This window comes from Staurois parvus, unplaced genomic scaffold, assembly GCF_062004578.1.
Source record: "Staurois parvus isolate SC_StPar_1 unplaced genomic scaffold, SC_StPar_1.0 ptg000361l, whole genome shotgun sequence".
Taxonomy (NCBI): domain Eukaryota; kingdom Metazoa; phylum Chordata; class Amphibia; order Anura; family Ranidae; genus Staurois; species Staurois parvus.
In genome coordinates, this window is record NW_028318157.1 from 17,560,598 (window position 1) to 17,579,824 (window position 19,227).

General features: G+C 39.6%; 1 protein-coding gene across 5 annotated transcripts in view; it reads left to right on the forward strand.

Annotated features, from left to right (window-relative positions):
- FGF13 (fibroblast growth factor 13) overlaps positions 1-19,227 on the forward strand; it is a 489,250-nt gene that overhangs the window by 286,322 nt on the left and 183,701 nt on the right. For 4 of the 5 annotated variants that reach the window (XM_089684975.1, XM_089684977.1, XM_089684974.1 and 1 more), the window contains one exon: positions 2,892-3,059. The exons of the other annotated variant lie outside the window; for it this stretch is intronic. In XM_089684975.1, the coding sequence (XP_089541101.1) occupies positions 2,892-3,059 (168 nt within the window). The remainder of the gene's footprint in view (positions 1-2,891; positions 3,060-19,227) is intronic. 5 annotated transcript variants of the gene reach the window in all.

Consider the following 19,227-nt stretch of genomic DNA (forward strand, 5'->3'; position numbering starts at 1 on the left):
GTTCACACCATATTAAGTTAATTTAATTTTAATGTTTCTGTTTTAAGTGCATGCTTATTACATTTTATTCAAATTATTTATGTTGTTTACTTTCTCTCCTGATGCAGTTATTAATAGTTCTAAAAAATATTTTACTCATGTCCCTGAGAGAAATACCTGTCTTATTTTATAACTGACAGGTAGTATGAAAACCACAAAATTTAATGAATCACATTTTCTTTCTGGGCTGGGAAATTCCCACTTTGGCAAGGCAAAATATTTTAATGACAAGATATTTTTTATAGTGTATACTATAGATACAGTATATTTAACTAACTTACATAATAAAGCCTTCTAAGATACCTGTCACCTGTTTCAAAACTGGGCCAGCCATCTGTTAGGAAAATACAACTTATAACAATCTTTGGAGAAGAGAGTCTTAAAGGGATGCCTCCAACCACTCCAGATACGTACCCCTGTCCTGGAATGGGACCAGTGGCCATACCTAACCTGTTTCTATCTTAGCCATAGCAAAGGATTGGATTTGTGTGAGTTAGAGCACTAACTGGCTGTTCAAGCAGTGGTAGCCAAAGTCTTCACAAGATACAAGGCTGGTCCTTTTCTGCATCTAGAAGTATAGAAGTGAGGTGTTGACTAGGTGGGTTGTCTCCAAGACAAAGGTAAGTATTTAAGAAGGAGGAATTTTTTTGTAATGGCAGCTTCAATGGACAGCCTGCTTTATGTTTTTTTTTTACATACTATTTTGCTTTAAAGTAACTTCCTGAAAAATTTTCAGGGCAACATATGCCCTGCAAAAGAGGATGAATCATATTTACCTTTCTGGTGTGTGATGACCACCAAAGAATCTTCATCCTCCAACACACTTGTGGGTATGAATTGCTGCACTCCAGGCTGCAGCAACATTTCTTGTTTAAAATATAGCAGCAGGGATTATCTATAACCTCTTTTGATGTTTTTCTGCACAACATATGTCAGAAGTGACCCCTGCTGCTGCCTACAGGAAAAGTTGATGTAGCCAGGAGTGCCGTGATTCATTTTCTTTTCTGACTGATTTGTTGGAGTGCAATGAGCCAGATCAGCATCCAGGGATTTCACAATGGGATGAGACACTTACCTTGAATGGTATACATCATCTTGTGACACTTACCGGAAACCTGGTGCCATGCTGTGTTCCTCCCACCAGTCACCATGTTACTACTGTTTCCTACAGTAAAGTGGTAACCTGTGGGAGGAACCACAGAGTGTAGCAGGAGATCAGTCATCTAACATACCCAGAAGCATGTCATATGATCACAATTCTTTGGTGGCCATAGCTCTTAAAGTCCAAATTGAAAAATTATGGTGCTACAAACCCTAGACTGTATTAGCTATGGGATGAAGAGGCAAATAAGCAGTCTATGCCAGGACAACATACTGTAAGAAGCCATAGATTAAGTTAGAATCCAGCACCAACATGGTATGAAATAAAATTACAAATATTTATTCTTGATCCATTGAGACATAACAAGAATCCATCCAATAAAACGATTGACGCGTTTCAGCCCCAAAAACTTTGGGCCTTAGTCATGACTAAGGCTCTGAGTTTATGGGGCTGAAATGCATCAATCTTTTTATTGGATGGATTCTTATATCTCAATAGATCAAAAATAAAGATTTGTAATTTTATTTTATACCGTGTCCATGCTGGACTCTTACTTATGCTATAGCTCTAAAATAAAGATGGGGTAACCACCTGCTAGAGAGGTGAGTATGAGCCATCTTCTTTTGCAGGAAACCTTTTCAAAGTTTTTATTAGGTAACAAAGTCCTTTTTAGACACAGTTGATAATTTGGCCCAATCTTTCTTTTTAAGGCAATTTGGACTTAGTGAGGCCCACAAAATTATTACCAAATGTACACCTCAGCCATCTACAAACCTCCATTATTAGCTGCTTTTCAAATGTCACTTATGTTGGCAGTTCGAAAGTTCACCACATACCTCTTTCCACATATATACATTGACAGCGAGTTCCTTGGTCAGGGCCTTTCTTCCACAATGTCAAGCAACAACTTGATCAAAATTTGTGGTGGAGATCAATAGAAACCATCAACATTCTATTTGAAAAGCTTCTGTAAACTGGGAAATAATCAAAATCATACACATCAAAAAGATCTTCCAAATTTTCCAATATTGCCAAGTGCATTTGCAAGATTGTTCTTAATCATAAGTAGTTTGAATAATTGTTTGAGCCTCAAGATGGCGGCCTTGGTGCTGTTGTAGGTGACAGGTATGCTCTATATGTACAGTATACACAGTATAAACTCAGAAGTGCTAAACTATTTTGAGGATTACATGAATAAGTCGCTGAAGCGAAAAATATTAGCTTTTATTTTTATGTATTTTATCAGTAGACTTCATTTACCAAAGGATCTAAAATAAGAACTGCTTTGGCCACAACTACCAGCCAGAATCTCCTCTTTATTTTCTAACCTTCTTTGGGAGAATAAAAGGACAAGCTTGATGGTTACTTTGGACAACAGGCAATTTTTATTTCAAACACTTTGCTTAATAAGCCCCACTGTTGCTTCCTATGTAGTCAAAAAGCTTATTTGCCACCCATAGTAGCCAATCAGATTTCAGTTCTTATTTGTTAATGTGTACCAAGAAAAGTTGCTGTAAGCAACATGAGCACTTTACAATGAGGCACTCAGAGACAGCGCAAAAAAATCCTCTTATAGTTTCAATACACGAAGTGGTAATTTTTCCAGGCCCTTGCACCCCTCTTCTCTTTATCACATGTCAAGGTTGATGTTTTCACTGGAAATAATTAGCACATATTTTTTTTCTAAGAAGTGACTAGATTGTCATATTCAGCTCTAACTCCAGTTCATTTTGTTATGTGGTAACCACAGTTCTGGATGACGCCCCCCCTGGCACACAGGAGTACATTATGTTACGGCAAGATTCCATCCAGTCAGCGGATTTAAAGAAAAAAGAGTCCCCCTTTCGTGCTAAATGTCACGAAATCTTCTGCTGCCCTCTGAAGCAAGTGCACCTCAAAGAAAACACAGAGCCGGAAGGTTTGTGCACTATGGATCCATGTTATGTTCGTTTTTTCCCTCCCTTTTTTTTATACTGTTCGTGTCCCTATCTCGTGCTGTACATTCCCCGGCCTGTGTCAAGAATGACATGGGGAACATAATGCGCTTCATATCATGTCCCCCTGCTTGCCTGTTAGTGTCTTATACAGTCTACCAAGGGACACTGTATGATATTAAGCATGTATACGCATTATACCGAAAACCTATTGAAAGATAACAAGCAATGACTTGGCTTTTCCCCTCCAGACCTAACTGTTTTTATCCATGCAGTCTGCATCATCACACTGCCCTTTTGGCTGCTAAATTTGCTTGCTATTAAAAACAGCATTTTCCCTCATGTTCTCTTCCAAAAATTTTAAGCAATGCACCTTTTTCAAGAATGGCACTTGTAATCAAATGACCCCTTCCTTCCTTTCCATAAGGCTTCTGCACTTGCTGTAATAATTGAAAGTTTAGCGTTAGCGCCAAAAAAGCAATAAAAGAATGTTTTTGTAATGCACGCTGGACATGAATAAATTGCATGCAAATGAACTGTGCATCTGAAAGGAGATTGCTTTTTTCTGTGTATTTTTTCTTTTCTTTCAGGCACAAAAAAAGGTTTGGATTGATTTATGTCTAGTAAGAATTAAAAAAAAAGCATACACTAGAGTTGTACATGCCTATCAAATAAACTAGTTTAAAGTGCAGTTGCCCTTTGATTTTGAAATCTGATTTTAGGTTACTGCAGTCAAATAAGTTATGTAATGAATTGTAATTAGTTATGATGGGTTATTGCACTTAGAAGGTATGTATTGCACCTTGCCCTGTTGTCATTGTGGAGCACTTGAAAATGCTGGTTGCCAGGCTTTCATGGCAAATCAAAGGTTTGAAAAGTAACTGACTCAGGACAAGAATGCAAATCATTTGTTAGGAATTCACTCACTGCATGTTTGTCTGTCAGTGCCTCAAAATATTGGAGCCAAAAATAGCTAGACAATTGGCAATTTCAGACACCAGTCTACACATTTCTGTCATCACAGGTTTTTTTTTAGTACTCAGGAACATTTTGAGAAGGGAGTTTTAGATTAATTAAATCAATAAGCACTCATTAGCAAACATGGATTTAGTGTAAGGGTAAGTGTTGGCTTAGTCATTAAAGAGAAATTTGGGATTCTAAAAAAAACAAACATTCATATTCACCTACAGTAGGTGGATGCAGCATTGGTCCCCCACCACTTCTTAAACTGACAACTAAGCAGTTAACTCCTTCCCATCAGCTGCTTGCATATAAGCGGCCCCTCAGTGGGTGGGCCTCCAAACCGAGACCCAAAAAAAAACAGAACTGTGCCAAGAGCGCACACTATGCAGGCTTCTGGCAGTTACTGGTGGCTAATGGAAAGCTCCCAATCTCTGTTTGTGATCGGGAGCTTTCCAGTCATGTGACCACTGTGGCAACCAATTAGGTCAGATGATACGAAAACCCTGTCCCACCTAGTGGTGTCTAAAACCCTTTAAAAGGCCAGGGGCGCTGGCCCCAAGGGGTTAAACATCATTGATAACTTTGTTCTTGGTCTTCAGTGAGCAGAGAGCCAGTGATTCTTAGTCACCAGCTCTCTGCTCTGCCTCTCCAGCACTCACTGTAGCGCTGGGCTGTGGAGGAGATGGGAGCTTCTGGCTTGGGCTCTCAGCCGCATGCTTAGAAGGCTGAAGCAGCTGCTGGTCAGGGATCTGGGTGGATCCCAACATCTGGGATCTTTCTAGAGCCCGGACTGAGTGACTCAGCCAGTCCAGGCTCTAGAAAGATCACGGATTTAATGTTGGGATCCACCCAGATCCCTGACCAGCAGCTGCCTCAATCTTCTAAGCATGCTGCTCAGTTGACAGTGGGCTTTAACCTGCTGTTGGCTGAAAACAGGGCACAGGAATGCAAAACAAAGTACACTCCAGTGATGCACAGGAGAAGTAGAGCTAAAAGAACTTTGGCCCTACTTCTTCTTTAAGTGTATGTACAGTATAGTCAAAACCTTTTTTAGTTTTGTATTTTATTTATAAATTACAGGTGTTTATATAGTGCAAACATTTAATGCAGCACTTTACATATTGTACACTCACATTAGTCCCTACCCTCAAGGAGCTAAAGTTCTTATCTCACATGCATACATACTGGGGCCAATTTGGAGTCAGTTAACCTACCAGCGTGTTTTTGGAGTGTGGGAAGAAACCACACAAGCAGAGAGAACATTCAAATTCCACACAGATAATGTCCTTACTGGAATTCAAACCAGGGACCCTGGCAAAGCAGAAGTTAATGTCTTTTATGTCCTGCTGGAAGATCTCCTTTACTTTCTGTCTTAGAGACACAACAAAAAGTGAAAATAAATCTCAAAGTGAGAAGAGTTCCCATCTTGGATAGGTGTCACCAGAACAGGTGTCCCCAGATTTCCCCAAAGATTTCCTCACATGTCTTTGTTCTGAAGACAACTCTTTGTTCTCAAAACAAAAATGTAAAGCCCTGTGAACATGGGCAAAATATACAGTACACATGTACAGTAGATACAGGTTGACATTCGGCCCATGTGTATGGGTCTTTGTTTTACAGAAGTCAGTCTCACGGCCGGCTTCTGTTGAATGAGCTTGCTGGAAAACCAGAAGCTGATTGGCATTCTCAGGCAATGGCTGCGAGCATTGATCAATGTGTTCTGGAGAGGGGGTGGGGGTCCCTCTGTCCGAACACAATAGCTCAGTGGGAAGATTGCTGTACATATTTACCATGTGTACCAAGCTTAAGATTTCTTTTTTTGTCCTGATGATAATGATCATCTGGAGAAATATATGGTCTTCAGTGAAGAACTCCCAGTGCTCCCCCTTTTTTTGTTCAGCCCAGCAGTGCACATTTACCAGGTGTACTAGGCCTAAGATTTCTCTTTTTGTCTTGGTGACAATGATCATCTGGATAAATATATGTTGAAGTTCTACAGTGGAGACACAAAACTAAAAATTAAATCCTGGCAGAGGGTTTAACTCTTTCTTACTCAAGACAAAACAATAAAAAGGGTTTGCCTATTTATACACTTTAAAAGAATAAAAAATGTAAGTGCAAAATACTCTAAGTAAGCCCATCATACTTTGGTTTACTATAGTTTGGAACAGTCAAGTAGGTCTCTCATTGACCACTGTACATTTGCTGTTCTCTAATAATCTTCTCAGCTCTTTACAGCAGCCTAGTAAACAATATACAATTAGAAAGAGCAATAATGTGCAAAATACTATAAAGAATATCTAATCATCAGATTTGTACTACAGTGAAGTGATATCTGCTGTGCGTTGCTATTTCTGCTCTTTGCACTAAGTTCTGTAAACTAAGTGGTTGCTGTAGGCATCAGTTCTGAATTGAATGTAAATTAGCTAGATATTTTCTTTGTATTCAGACAGACCTTAATGTGGAACTATAAGTAAAATATAAAAGGACATACATAATACAGTAGCAGTAAAGTAAAATTTAAATTAAAAAAAAAAAAATGTTATACTTACCTGCTCTGTGTAATGGTTTTGCACAAAGCAGCCCCAATCCTCCTCTTCTCAGGTCCCCCACCAGCACTCCGGGCTCCTCCCTCCTGCCGAGTGCCCCCATAGAAAGCTGCTATTGTTCTTCTGTGATTGACTCCCGCTGTTGTCTCTGAGCCAATGAGGAGGCAGAGACCCGAGAGAACACCCGCTATCATACACATCACTAGATCATGATTGGGCTTCGGTATGTATTAAGTAGGGTGAGGAGGGCTACAGCAGTCCTCCCTGTAACATAGTTTTATTATCTGCTGATCCTGGCAGTAGTCTGTTGGTTTAACAGATCAGGCTGTCCAGCAGAAATGGTAGTTGGAGGGTTGAGACAAAGCATTTAACATTGACAAGGGTGCTTACAACAATCAGCTTTAATTTATATTGTTAAAACGTTTGTCCCAAAGGGGGAAAACTGTTGCTGTGTGTGCTTTAAAAGTGTTAGCTGGAGTTAAGCTTCAATTTGTTACTTGTGTATGTAAAGACCATCTCAATCTACTAGTCTATCTAAAGCTGGCCATAGTTGAGTATTTGTTTTTTCTCCTTCGACCAATGGGCTGAATGAAAAAAATGAACAGATTCCTCCATCCACACAAACAAAATGAATGGAGGAATCCGAACACCCCCTTTCCTCACGGGTACATAGTATTCTGACCATGGGACCTGGCACTATCAGAATGCAATGATAAGTGGCCACAGCCAATTGGCTGCAGCTGCTGATCGACAAATGTTTTCCAACTTGTCTGTTCAACAAAAGTCGATCTAACAGTTGGCTTCTGTCGAACATGGATGACCACACAATGAGGAAAATTCTGATCCATCTATGGCCAGCTTAACACTACCCTCCCAATAGATTCATAATGCACCTATCTAGTGGTGGCTAAATTACTCCTCAATAGATAAAAGTGCAAGCGTAGCCCTTTTAAGGCAAAAAGTGTATAACTGGCCGGATCACAGGTGAAAGTAAAGGAAAAAAAATTAATACAGTCACTACATCTAAGTATATAACATTTTTGTTTTTGGCGTTTAGGCATGCTTTGATAACTTTGTAGCACCATGGTTCAGACACAATCGTGTCTTGTCTGTACTGGTGTTACAAACTGCAGTACTCAAGTATTTATCTCCACTAGACTATAGCCATTACAGTCATGGGTAAGAGAAACTGGTCAGGTGAGGGTGAATTGAGTTTGTTGGAGGCAGAGGAATAGAAACTCTAGTTTAAAGTCACAACAAATTTTGTAAATGGTGGGAGGGACTTAAAGGGGTATGGTTTAATAAAATCAGAGCCAGCTTTGCTCTGGGTCAAAATTTCAAACAAACAGAATGCAGGGGTCAGGAATGAGAAACATATTATGGTCAGAAGTGGGTAACACACCTAATATAGGGGCCAGGGGTGTGTATCGCACATAGTGAAGGGGTCAGGAGTACGAAAATGTAAATATTCAAAAGGTAAATAGAGCACAGACTACCTTTCAAACAAAATGTCATCCCCCCAATACAATCCTCCACCCTCTCATGACAAAACCACTTCCTTCATAAATTCCCTCCTTCCCATGAATTGTACTTACTGGAACAGGGGTCATTTATAATTAACACAGAGTTAAGGGGGTCAGTAATAAGTAACACAGAGTGCTGGGGTCATTAATAAATAAGACAGAGTTCAGGAGTCATTAGTAAATAAGACGGAGTTAAGGATTTACTAGCGAGTAGTAAATGCAGAGTTTAGATGTCAGTAGTAAGTAATGCAGAGCACAGGATCAGTAGTAACACAGAATGCAGAGGTTAGTAGTAAGCAAGGCAGAGTTCAAGGGTCAGTAATAGATATCGCAGAGTTCTAGGGTCAGTACTAAATAACGCAGGGTTCACTTATTAGTAGGGTTCAGTAGTAAGTAATGCAGAGCACAGGATTAGTGGGAACACAGAGTGCAGGAGTCAGTAGTAAGTTATGCGGATATTTGGGGACGTAATAAGTAATGCAGAGTTCAGGGTTCAGCAGAAAGTAATGCAGAGTTTAGGGGTCAATAGCAAGTAATGCAGAGTTCAAGGGCCAGCAGTAAATAACTCAAACATCAGGGGACAGTAGTTACAGAGTTCAGAGGTTAGTAGGTAGTAACAAAAGGGTCAGTAGTAAGTAGCGCAGAGTGCAGGGGTCAATTGTAAGTAACAGATTCAGGAGCAAGTATTGTGGAGTTAAAAATAAGTAACACAGAGTTCAGGTATTGGTGTTATGCACCATTCAGGCACCTAGCTGCTCACCACCTCATCCACAGAGGTAGAACCTGTACAGGTCCAGAAAGAATCATATACTAACAGGACCAGGAGGAGTCTGTGCCATTAGGTGGAACATGTTACCTCTGTGCACAGGTAATCACCAGCATGTTTGTGTGACAGGTAATGTCCCAGGCTGCATTTAGTAGTGACTGCCAGTAGAGGGTGCAACAGTCACAATCCAGTTGTGTAAAATAATGTGACAAAGTGCCACTGGTGTCTACTGCTACTGATTAGCTTAGCAATGCTTCTTCTCCCCCCACATTAAAACATTGTGGCTGGGTCAGCTGCTCCTCCTGGGTGACCACCCACACCCTTGTCACAGCCCTGTTCCTCCAAAATAAATATCTCGTAGGCCCAGGTGTGCACTTCAGGCTACCATCACAAGCAAGGGCAAGGTGGCAAATAATTGACATTCTTAGACAATGAAGTCAGCACAAGCTGGGAGGAGGTGGGCCTGGTAGACCATGTGATATTATTGTGACATCCTCGATAACCCTGAACACAGCCACAGTTTTCATTGCTGTCTGTGCCCCTGTTAGGGAGTTTTTTCCTCTCTATTTGTCCTATTTACAATTATCATTGAAAGTAAAATCTTCCAATGGGGACACTAGTTCTGGTGACCTGGAGGTTCCCAAGAAAGTCCCTTAATTTGAAGGGATTTCCTCTCACTTCCTGTTTGGCTATGGGGCAGGAAGTGAAGGGAAATCTCCACAATGAGATATGTTATAACCCTTCCTTACTTTATCTAAAATGAAAAAAAAAAGGTTTTGCCTGTAGCTCCACTTTAAAGTGGATCTTTCTGTCCTTTGACTAAAATTCAGCTCTGCATGTTCACTAGGTTAGCTACAGTCTTTTTATATTGTTGGTGGTTTTTAAAAGGGGGGGGGACTGCTTTAATTTGCAGTTTGCTAACAGGTACAGAATTAGATGCAATAATACAATATGGGTTCAGGATGGTAAAGAGCAAGAATACACTGCAGAATAATACAACACATAAACATGGACACTTCACAGCAATGTCTTTGTGGTGCAATCAGGGTAATGTGGCTGCATATCATAGTCTTCATAAAACACTATATCAGAGAATCGTTACTTCAGTTAACCTCTTCACGCCGGCTGCACACAAATGTGCGACCTCCTGGCGTATGGGCCTAGACGCCGAGCGGCTGCACATTTGCGTGCAATTAACAAAGAACATATGTGCTGAGAGCGCGCACCCTGCGCACTCCCAGCACACATGTCCGGTACTCACTGAAAGGTCCCGGTCTGCTCTTTCAATCGGGACCTTTCCCGATCATGTGACCACCGTGACGACGCGCTACGGCGGTCACATGATCCCTAAACCCCGCCCCGCCTGTCCCGCCTCCCGGCTTCTGAAACTCTTAAAGGGCCTGGAGGCGCCGGCGGGAGGGGGTTAAACAAGTCAGAATGTAAACAACAATTATCCCCAGCATCCTCATAGTGAAGTCCAGGGTAGCTCTGGTAACACAGGCAAACAGACGGAGGGATCCAAGGACACTCATGCGTAGATACCTTGCCCAGCTACCTCTGCTTCAACAGGTGGGGCCTCTCTGAGCTGCTAAAGGGAGGGCGGCTGAGAGATTTATCTTCTCTGTGCATGTCAGGAAACCCAGGGAGCTCTGGATAATAGAAATAATAGTGGTAAAAGGAGCACCTATATCTGAACATGGTGAGTAGATGGGCATTCTACTACGTTAGCACCAAGTTAGCACTGGTGAAGTTTGCTTTCCTGGAAGATTTTCTGATCTCATATGCACAAGTGGAGCCTTTTGAAACAGCCCATTGTAGTAGGGCATGCAGCAAGTACGTTGTTTCATCAACGTATGGTACTAGGTCAGGAAATTACTGTTAGCCTAACAACTGACATGGAATGCTGGGAATTCAGTTCCACAGGAATATCAGGGTTTATGAAAGACTGCATTAACATGTCCCTAGGCTCCTCTATTACACTGTGTACTGGCTGAAAGAACTATCCCTCAGTATTCTGCCTCTCATTCTAGGTCATTACTAGAGATATAGATTTCCCCCTTGTTGATTCTTCCCAGTACTGTCTGTGACCCCCCCATCCTCAATCCTCCTCAATACTGACCTTTTCTCATCTAGATCTACTCTAGTACTGTTTTTTTTTTTTACCTCTAGATTCCTTCCAGTACTGAGTGCTTTCCCTACAGACTTCATCCTACCAACACTGACATCTTCTCTTTCAGTCAGTCTCCAACACTAGCCAAGGCATAAAATACTTCAACCTTCCTCTTCTGTATCAATATCTTCTGCACTGTGTTGTACTGATCTCAGACAATTGCAGAAGATTATCCTGTTAAAGAAAGCAGAATAAAAATGTGATAAAAATAAAAAAAAAAGCAATTATAACTAAACTGAACTAGTTAAACCATTACAGATTAGCTATATCCATGTTCATTAATAGCTATGCTGATGTCCATTGACCCATACACATATTTCTGACCAGCGTGAACCTTAAAATAATCTCTATGCTAATAGCTTTGGGGCTATCTCCCTGTAGCTATACATTATTAAGCAAAACAATATTAAAAAGATCTCATCCAGTAAAAGTGGAAATTTATGTGATATTAAACAACACATCTGAGCTACTAAGGGCCGATACTTTGACTCCCTTTGTTATGTTACAAAAGCAAAGAGGGTTAATACATTCACAACTGCAAACTGATCTTAGTGGAACACTGGGTTTTTTTTAACTAAAGCTGGGGAGTGCAAAATCCGGCTCACTTTTGAATAGAAAACAATCAGCTTCTAACCTCAGCTTGTTCAGTTAAGTTTTGGCAATACAACCTGGAGGCTGATTGGTTTCTATTCAGAAGTGAGCCTGATTTTGCACTCTCCAGTTTTAGTAAATAAACCCCATTGTGTGTCAGTTTAGCCCTTTTCAGCTACTTATTCCACCAAGACCAGAGAATGCATAGTTTTAAAGAAAAGCTATATCAATTGCAGGATTTGGACAAGAGATTTCTTAAGACTGAAGTGGCCTGATGCCATGAGTGGAGACAAACTCTTGTCCTTTTTTCGGTAGCTTTGAGGCCATAATGTTCTCTCATGTGTCATGCTCTAATGTTTAGGTTTTCTGTAATTAAAAGACAATTAAACAAGGTTTAAAGTACTTGTACATTGGAAGAATTATAGGCGCACCATAACCTTTGCCTAACTATCCAACAAATAAATGAATAAAGGTGAGAGCACAGGTTATGCAGACCAAGTTCTAACCCAAATAGCAGGTGTCCATGCATATCAGGAGGTCTGATGAACCATATCCCCTGTTTAGTTTTCCATTTTTCGGGAGAACTAGTATTAGTAATTAAAACTGTGCACCCTTTCTCACCAGAGACACTAACTAGTCTGAGCAATCATATGGTCTCACATTCCTGCAGCAGTGTAACATTCCTTAGAAGTATAGGAATTTGATGGATTTATTTGCAAATTATATGTCATGGGGCTGAATAAATAGAACAGCCCTTTCAATACCTTACCAGTAATTGAAAGAAAAAATAAAAAAACATTTTTTAAGAATCCTTTCTTTGAAATAATGAGTTCCCCCTCTTTATGTTTCTACCGTGAGATATATATACATATATGTAATATATGGAGTGTGGGACTGCCATTCTCACTCACTGTTTGCAGGTAAGCTGCATAAGCAAACCTATATCACTTTCAGGTGCATGGGAGGTGTGGAAAAACAATGGAAAAATGCATTAAGGAAGTCCATGGTTTTTTTTTTCTTTATTTCCTTCTTCTTGAAAAAACAGCCAGGTGCTGAAGGGCATATGGACTAGTATCAGATTAGCATGGGGCAGCATGGTACTGTATTCTTTTGCTTTAGGGGCACCATCTGTGGTTCCTCATACCCCAGGTTGGAAAAATTGATAGGTGCATAGAAACACTGATTGCTATAATGTATTGGGTAAACTGCTATCAATGTGATTTTTGCATATTTTTCTCAAGTTTGTTGAGGGTCGTTTGGCAGTTTGGCTTTTACTAAAAATTATTTTTGCTCTAGAAACTTGGGGGGAGAGTTACTAAAATCATAGCACTCAGAATCTGGTGCATCTGTGCATGGTAACCAGTCAACATCTAAATTCTGCTTGTCCAACGATGATTGCTCTGTTTGTCCAAAATTATTGTTTTTGCCCTAGAAACTTGGGGGGAGAGTTACTAAAATCAGAGCACTCAGAATCTGGTGCAGTCGTGCATGGTAACCAATCAACTTCTAAATTCTGCTTGTCCAATTAAGCTTTGACAATAAAACCTGGAAGATGATTGGTTTCTATGCAGAATAGCACCAGATTTTGCACCATGCAGTTTTAGTAAATAACCCCCATGGTTTATTTGCTCTTATAAAGGATTTGAGTTGTCTTTTATATGTATCAACACATAGAAATCATTGGGATTCCATATATAGTCTAGAACATCATCAATACATGGCATGCCAGCCCCATGACCTTGACAGTTAGGGCATGTGGAGATTGCGGAAAAAAAAATATATTTTAGCTTTATCTATCCTTTACATTATGGCCATGTCTGCTCACTTTGCTTACATGATCAGTGAAATTATATAGTCAAATTGATTTATATGTAATCATAAAAGAGTACATTAGGATCTACAGCTGTGAGGTACCGTGTCACTATTATCAAGTTTCCTATAAAATTAAGACTGTAATTAATAGACTAAAAATCAATATATGACATGGGGTTAAGTGAATGTGTAGCTTATGCAGCGGTTCATGAAAAAGATAGACTGCAGGATTACATTTTAATGCATAAAATGAAAGCTGTGAAGACATTTGTTCATTATTCAGGAAGTCACAGTCAGTGTTTTAATGATAGGGTTAGCAATATTCCACCCATGCTATACCAAAAGGTTTAATTTGTGAACAAATACAATATATCTCTGAAACTTAGGAGTCCATTCAAATAGGACAGTTATTTCTCCAAAAGACATTACTTGATTGTGACCATTTGAAATGTTGTAGAGACATGGACTCACTCATTCTAATCTTATAGTACACACAGGTATACTAGAAATTACATGGAAAACATTTAAACTTAAAACATCAGCTATCCAAATCTAAATTATAATAGCTGTTCTAGAAGCTGTCATATTAAATCAAACTTTTCACAAAATGAATATAAATGGGTTGATTTATTAAAGGCAAATAAGCTGAGCACTTTGCAAATGCAGTTGATCCAGAGCTTAGTAAATGAGGTGAAACTTGTTTTTGAAAAGAATACCCAATCAAATGCAAAAATAAAAAAAACATAAAAACAGCATTTTGCTGGCACAGCAGAACTCAGTAGATCTTCCCCTCATTTACTAAGCTCTGGAGAAACTGGACTTGCAAAGTGCAAAGTCTATTTTTTTCAAATCATCAAAACCAAACAGTTAATATATTGTGGCTTATAGAGCCGTAGATGTAATGGTTGCATTATTTTTCTTTTTGTTCTGGTTTCACACCTGGCAATCTTGAGTATTGTAAAACACACGTCCTGCCCCCTGGTGGCTACTCTTGCTCACTGCACTGTGTCTATGGAAGGAACTGTCACCCAAGAGGAACTTCAAATGTTTATTTTGTTTATCTCCAATTAGATGGGGGGATGGGGAGATTTGAAGTTTAAAAAAGATAGCATTGTTTTTACCTGCTGTTTGGCCCACAGGAAGTGATAAGGATGCTGTTGTTCTGGCAAGATCAAAAAGCATTTTTCTGTACTTGCTGAAAATGTTTTTAGCCTGAAAAATGTAAATATTTCAGCTACCGCATCTAGGGACTTGTAACCTGCAATATATTATATTTTTATTTGAGCGATTAGATATACTTTATGAAAATTCATTAATAAATGATAAAATCCAGTATATAAAAAGGTTTTATTTTATTAGATCTAGTTTTACAATGTGCCTAAAAAAGTTGGGATTGGGACCCAACTTTGTCAATTATAATATCAAGTATAATTTTATGTGTCTGCCATTATATAACATTGCTAGAAAATTTATAGTCCAGTCCATCCACATAATTATGATGGGTTGATCATGTACATCTGTATACATAGTTAAAGGAGATGTAATTCCTTACTGAATGGCATTCAGTTTTTCTAACCACTGTCTATCATCAAAGGAGAAGTATGGACTTTAAAAGAAAACAAACATTTATACTCTCTTGCTGGCTCTGCAGTGAGAACTGAGCAATCAAAAACTGCTGATCCCTCAGTTCTCCCCCTCTGCTCTGAGCAGACAGCCCTGACTGTCATTCTCTGGCTCTCTGCTCTTCCCTCCAGCACTCACTGGAGCACCGGGCTGTGGAGGGGGCAGGAGGTCCTGGCTCCAGATCTCAACAGATCACTGAAAGGCTGAGTCAGATGCCAGACCAGACTTCTGGGCAGATCCTGACCATATGGTTAGAATCTTTTCTGAGCCTGGACCGGCTGAGTGAAATAGAATGAACTGCACTCCTGTGACCTCCAGGAGAAGTATAGCTTTGACTATACTTCTCCTTTAACAATTACCATTTTTTAATAATGCTGACCTTTTTTTATATTTTTGTTGCATCTCCTGCATCCTTTTTGTAGTCACTTATATCAGCATGCATCCGGGTGATAGCATGGTACCTGGGTGATGCTTGGCATTTCTAAGGGTGGTTTTCCTGATGTAAAAACAGAGGACTATGCTGGAGAAGTGTACAGGTGAAACTCAAAAAATTAGAATATTGTGCAAAAGTTCATTTATTTCAGTAATGCAACTTAAAAGGTGAAACTAATATATGAGATAGACTCATTATATGCAAAGCAAGATAGTTCAAGCCGTGATTTGTCATAACTGTGATGATTATGGCTTACAGCTCATGAAAAACCCAAATCCACAATCTCAGAAAATTAGAATATTGTGAAAAGGTGCAATATTCTAGGCTCAAAGTGTACCACTCTAATCAGCTAAGTAAATCATAACACCGGCAAAGGGTTCCTGAGCTTTTAAATGGTCTCTCAGTCTGGTTCCCTAGGAATCACAATCATGAGAAACACTGCTGACCTGACAGTTGTGCAGAAAACCATCACTGACACCCTCCATAAGGAGGGAAAGCCTCAAAAGGTAATTGCAAAAGAAGTTGGATGTTCCCAAAGTGCTGTATCAAAGCACATTAATAGAAAGTTATGTGGAAAGGAAAAGTGTGGAAGAAAAAGGTGCACAAGCAGCAGGGATGACCACAGCCTGGAGAGGATTGTCAGGAAAAGGCCATTCAAAAGTGTTGGGGACTTTCACAAGGAGTGGACTGAGGCTGGAGTCAGTGCATCAAGAGCTACCACACACACACGGATCCTGGACATGGGCTTCAAATGTCGTATTCCTCTTGTCAAGCCAATCCTGAACAACAAACAAAGTCAGAAGCGTCTTACCTGGGCTAAAGAAAAACAGACCTGGTCTGTTGCTCAGTGGTCCAAAGTCCTCTTTTGTGATGAGAGCAACTTTTGCATCTCATTTGGAAACCAAGGACCTGGAGTATGGAGGAAGAATGGAGAGGCACACACTGCAAGATGCTTGAAGCCCAGTGTGAAGTCTCCACAGTCTGTGCTGATTTGGGGAGCCATGTCATCTGCTGGTGTTGGTCCACTGTGCTTCAGTAAGTCCAGGGTCAACACAGCCGTCTACCAGGAGATTTTGGAGCACTTCATGCTTCCTTTCGCAGATGAGCTTTATGAGGATGCTGACTTCATTTTCCAGCAGGACTTGGCACCTGCCCACACTGCCAAAAGCACCAAAACCTGGTTCAATGACCGTGGGATTACTGTGCTTGATTGGTCAGCAAACTCGCCTGACCTGAACCCCATAGAGAATCTATGGGGCATTGCCAAGAGAAAGATGAGAGACATGAGACCGAACAATGCAGAAGAGCTGAAGGCCGCTATTGAAGCGTCCTGGTCTTCCATAACACCTCAGCAGTGCCACAGGCTGATAGCTTCCATGCCCCACCGCATTGAGGTAGTAATTGCTGCAAAAGGGGCCCAAACCAAGTACTGAGTACATATGTATGCTTCTACTTTTCAGAGGTCCGATATTGTTCTATGTACAATCCTTGTTTTATTGATTGCATGTAATATTCTAATTTTCTGAGATTGTGGATTTGGGGTTTTCATGAGCTGTAAGTCATAATCATCACAATTATGACAAATCACAGCTTAAACTATCTTGCTTTGCATGTAACGAGTCTATCTCATATATTAGTTTCACCTTTTAAGTTGCATTACTGAAATAAATGAACTTTTGCACGATATTCTAATTTTTCAAGTTTCACCTGTATGTTGTAATGGCATTTGTGGAAGGGTGACAATGCATGAGATAGAGCATTGTAGCCTTATATCAGCATATGCCTGCACAAGGACCTTCATTCCATGATCAACAGGTATTTTTCAGTGGAAGCTGCAGGTTTAAAAATATTGAAAATTACTTTTTAAATTAAATGAACATGTTAAAGCTTATATAAGAGTTTAATGATTGGGTTTACACTCATGATTTCCATAAGTGGGGAAAGTACAAACAGTATGGTTACATATTTCACATCCTAGCTCACTTAGAAGTTATAGTGACATATATTGCTCCATGTGCTCATACATATATTGCCAATGTTCATCATATTTTATAGGATCACCAATTGTATATCAGTCATGCAGCTTGAAAAGATTGTCTTTTCAAGCATAAAGCATCAAGGCCATAGGCAAGTACTATTTATGTGTGTGTATTCTATTTTGCTGAGTGTACCACTTAATATAAACAACACTGTTGTAACCAGCCTGATCATTTCACAATACACATTCACATGTCTATCCAGCAAGTTAAAAGGGTGTTTAAGGATATGTGTGTGATCATTACTTAATGTGATTCTGACGGTCAGGCTAGACAGCTGATGAAAACAAATGCATTATTGGTCTAAAACAAAATTATTCATTTAAAGGGTAAGTGCACTTTATTAAAACCCATCATTGTCCATCAGATCCATAAATAGGAGTACACACCTCAGATGCAGGCTTATAAGTTCTCAGTGTATTTATACCCTACTCTGGTGATGTTTGTGATATTTGCTCTTGCATTTGTCCTGATCTTTAAGAGTAATGGTCATCTCCAATATATATATATAAAATACTTAATCAACATGCATTGCCCTGCCATGCATACCAAAGTGCATGTGCATTAAAGGAATAAATTATTATTTAAATTCATACATAAACAAAAGACTTCATAAAGTATGTGCTCTACAACAAACTTGTGACTAAATAACATTCATAAAAAAGTCCACAACCAAAAAACGTATTGTGTGAATTAAAAAGCTTGGAGCTTGAAGCTCCTTCGATAGCTCAGCTGGTAGAGTAGAGGACTGTAGAGGAAAAAGCTTGGAGCTTGAATGGTGTATGGGTACAGCTGGAGGGGATAATCCTACTGCTTTACTGCAGAATGCTGCTCATTGCTGCTTTTCCCAACAATAACAAAGAACATTTTGGCTATGTCTAATTTTAATAAAGTATGGTTTTAATTACTGCACCATGATAGTTCTTCTTCCTCTTACATATTCGAAGTAACTATTGAACGACATGATCTGTGGAGGATCGATATTGCTGGAGAGATGCGCAATGTATAGGTGGAGAGAGTGAGAGCATGTATATCATCTATTGAATCAGATTGTGAATGTCCATCTGCTGATTCAACCCTAAAACACGTTCCTGATGGGCTGTAAAACTGATATCTATCCATCCATCCATCCAATTTGTGCTTTTCCCCTAAAACGTGGCTAGACCTCCTAAAATTTGGGGTCCAACAGTCTGTTAAGAAGGTTGCATTCAATGCTGTTCACAAGTGGGGAAGAATCTGCCTGTTGGTGAGATCACCTGGGCTTTTGAATTCACACAATAAGTTTTTTGGTTGCGGACTTTTTTAATGAACTTTTTTATGAACATTGCTATTTATTTACAAGTTTGTTGTAGAGCAAATGCTTTATGAAGTCTTTTGTTTATATATGAATAGAATTATTTATTTCTTTAATGCACATGCACTTTGGTATGCACAGCAGCTCAACATACATTGATTATGTATTTTGTATATTTTGATGTGGAGATATAGGGAGTGCAGCTGCTTTTTTTCTGACATTTGGGTTGAATCCCTGATTCGTTTTTTGATACACTAGTGCATAACTTTTCTGTTTTATTCATGTCAGATATATGCCTTGAGTAATTTGAGGAGGTAGGCTTGGAGAGGGAAAAATTATGTGGTTTTTCATAGCATGCTCACCCCCTTTAAACATGCTGTTTTTATGTATGC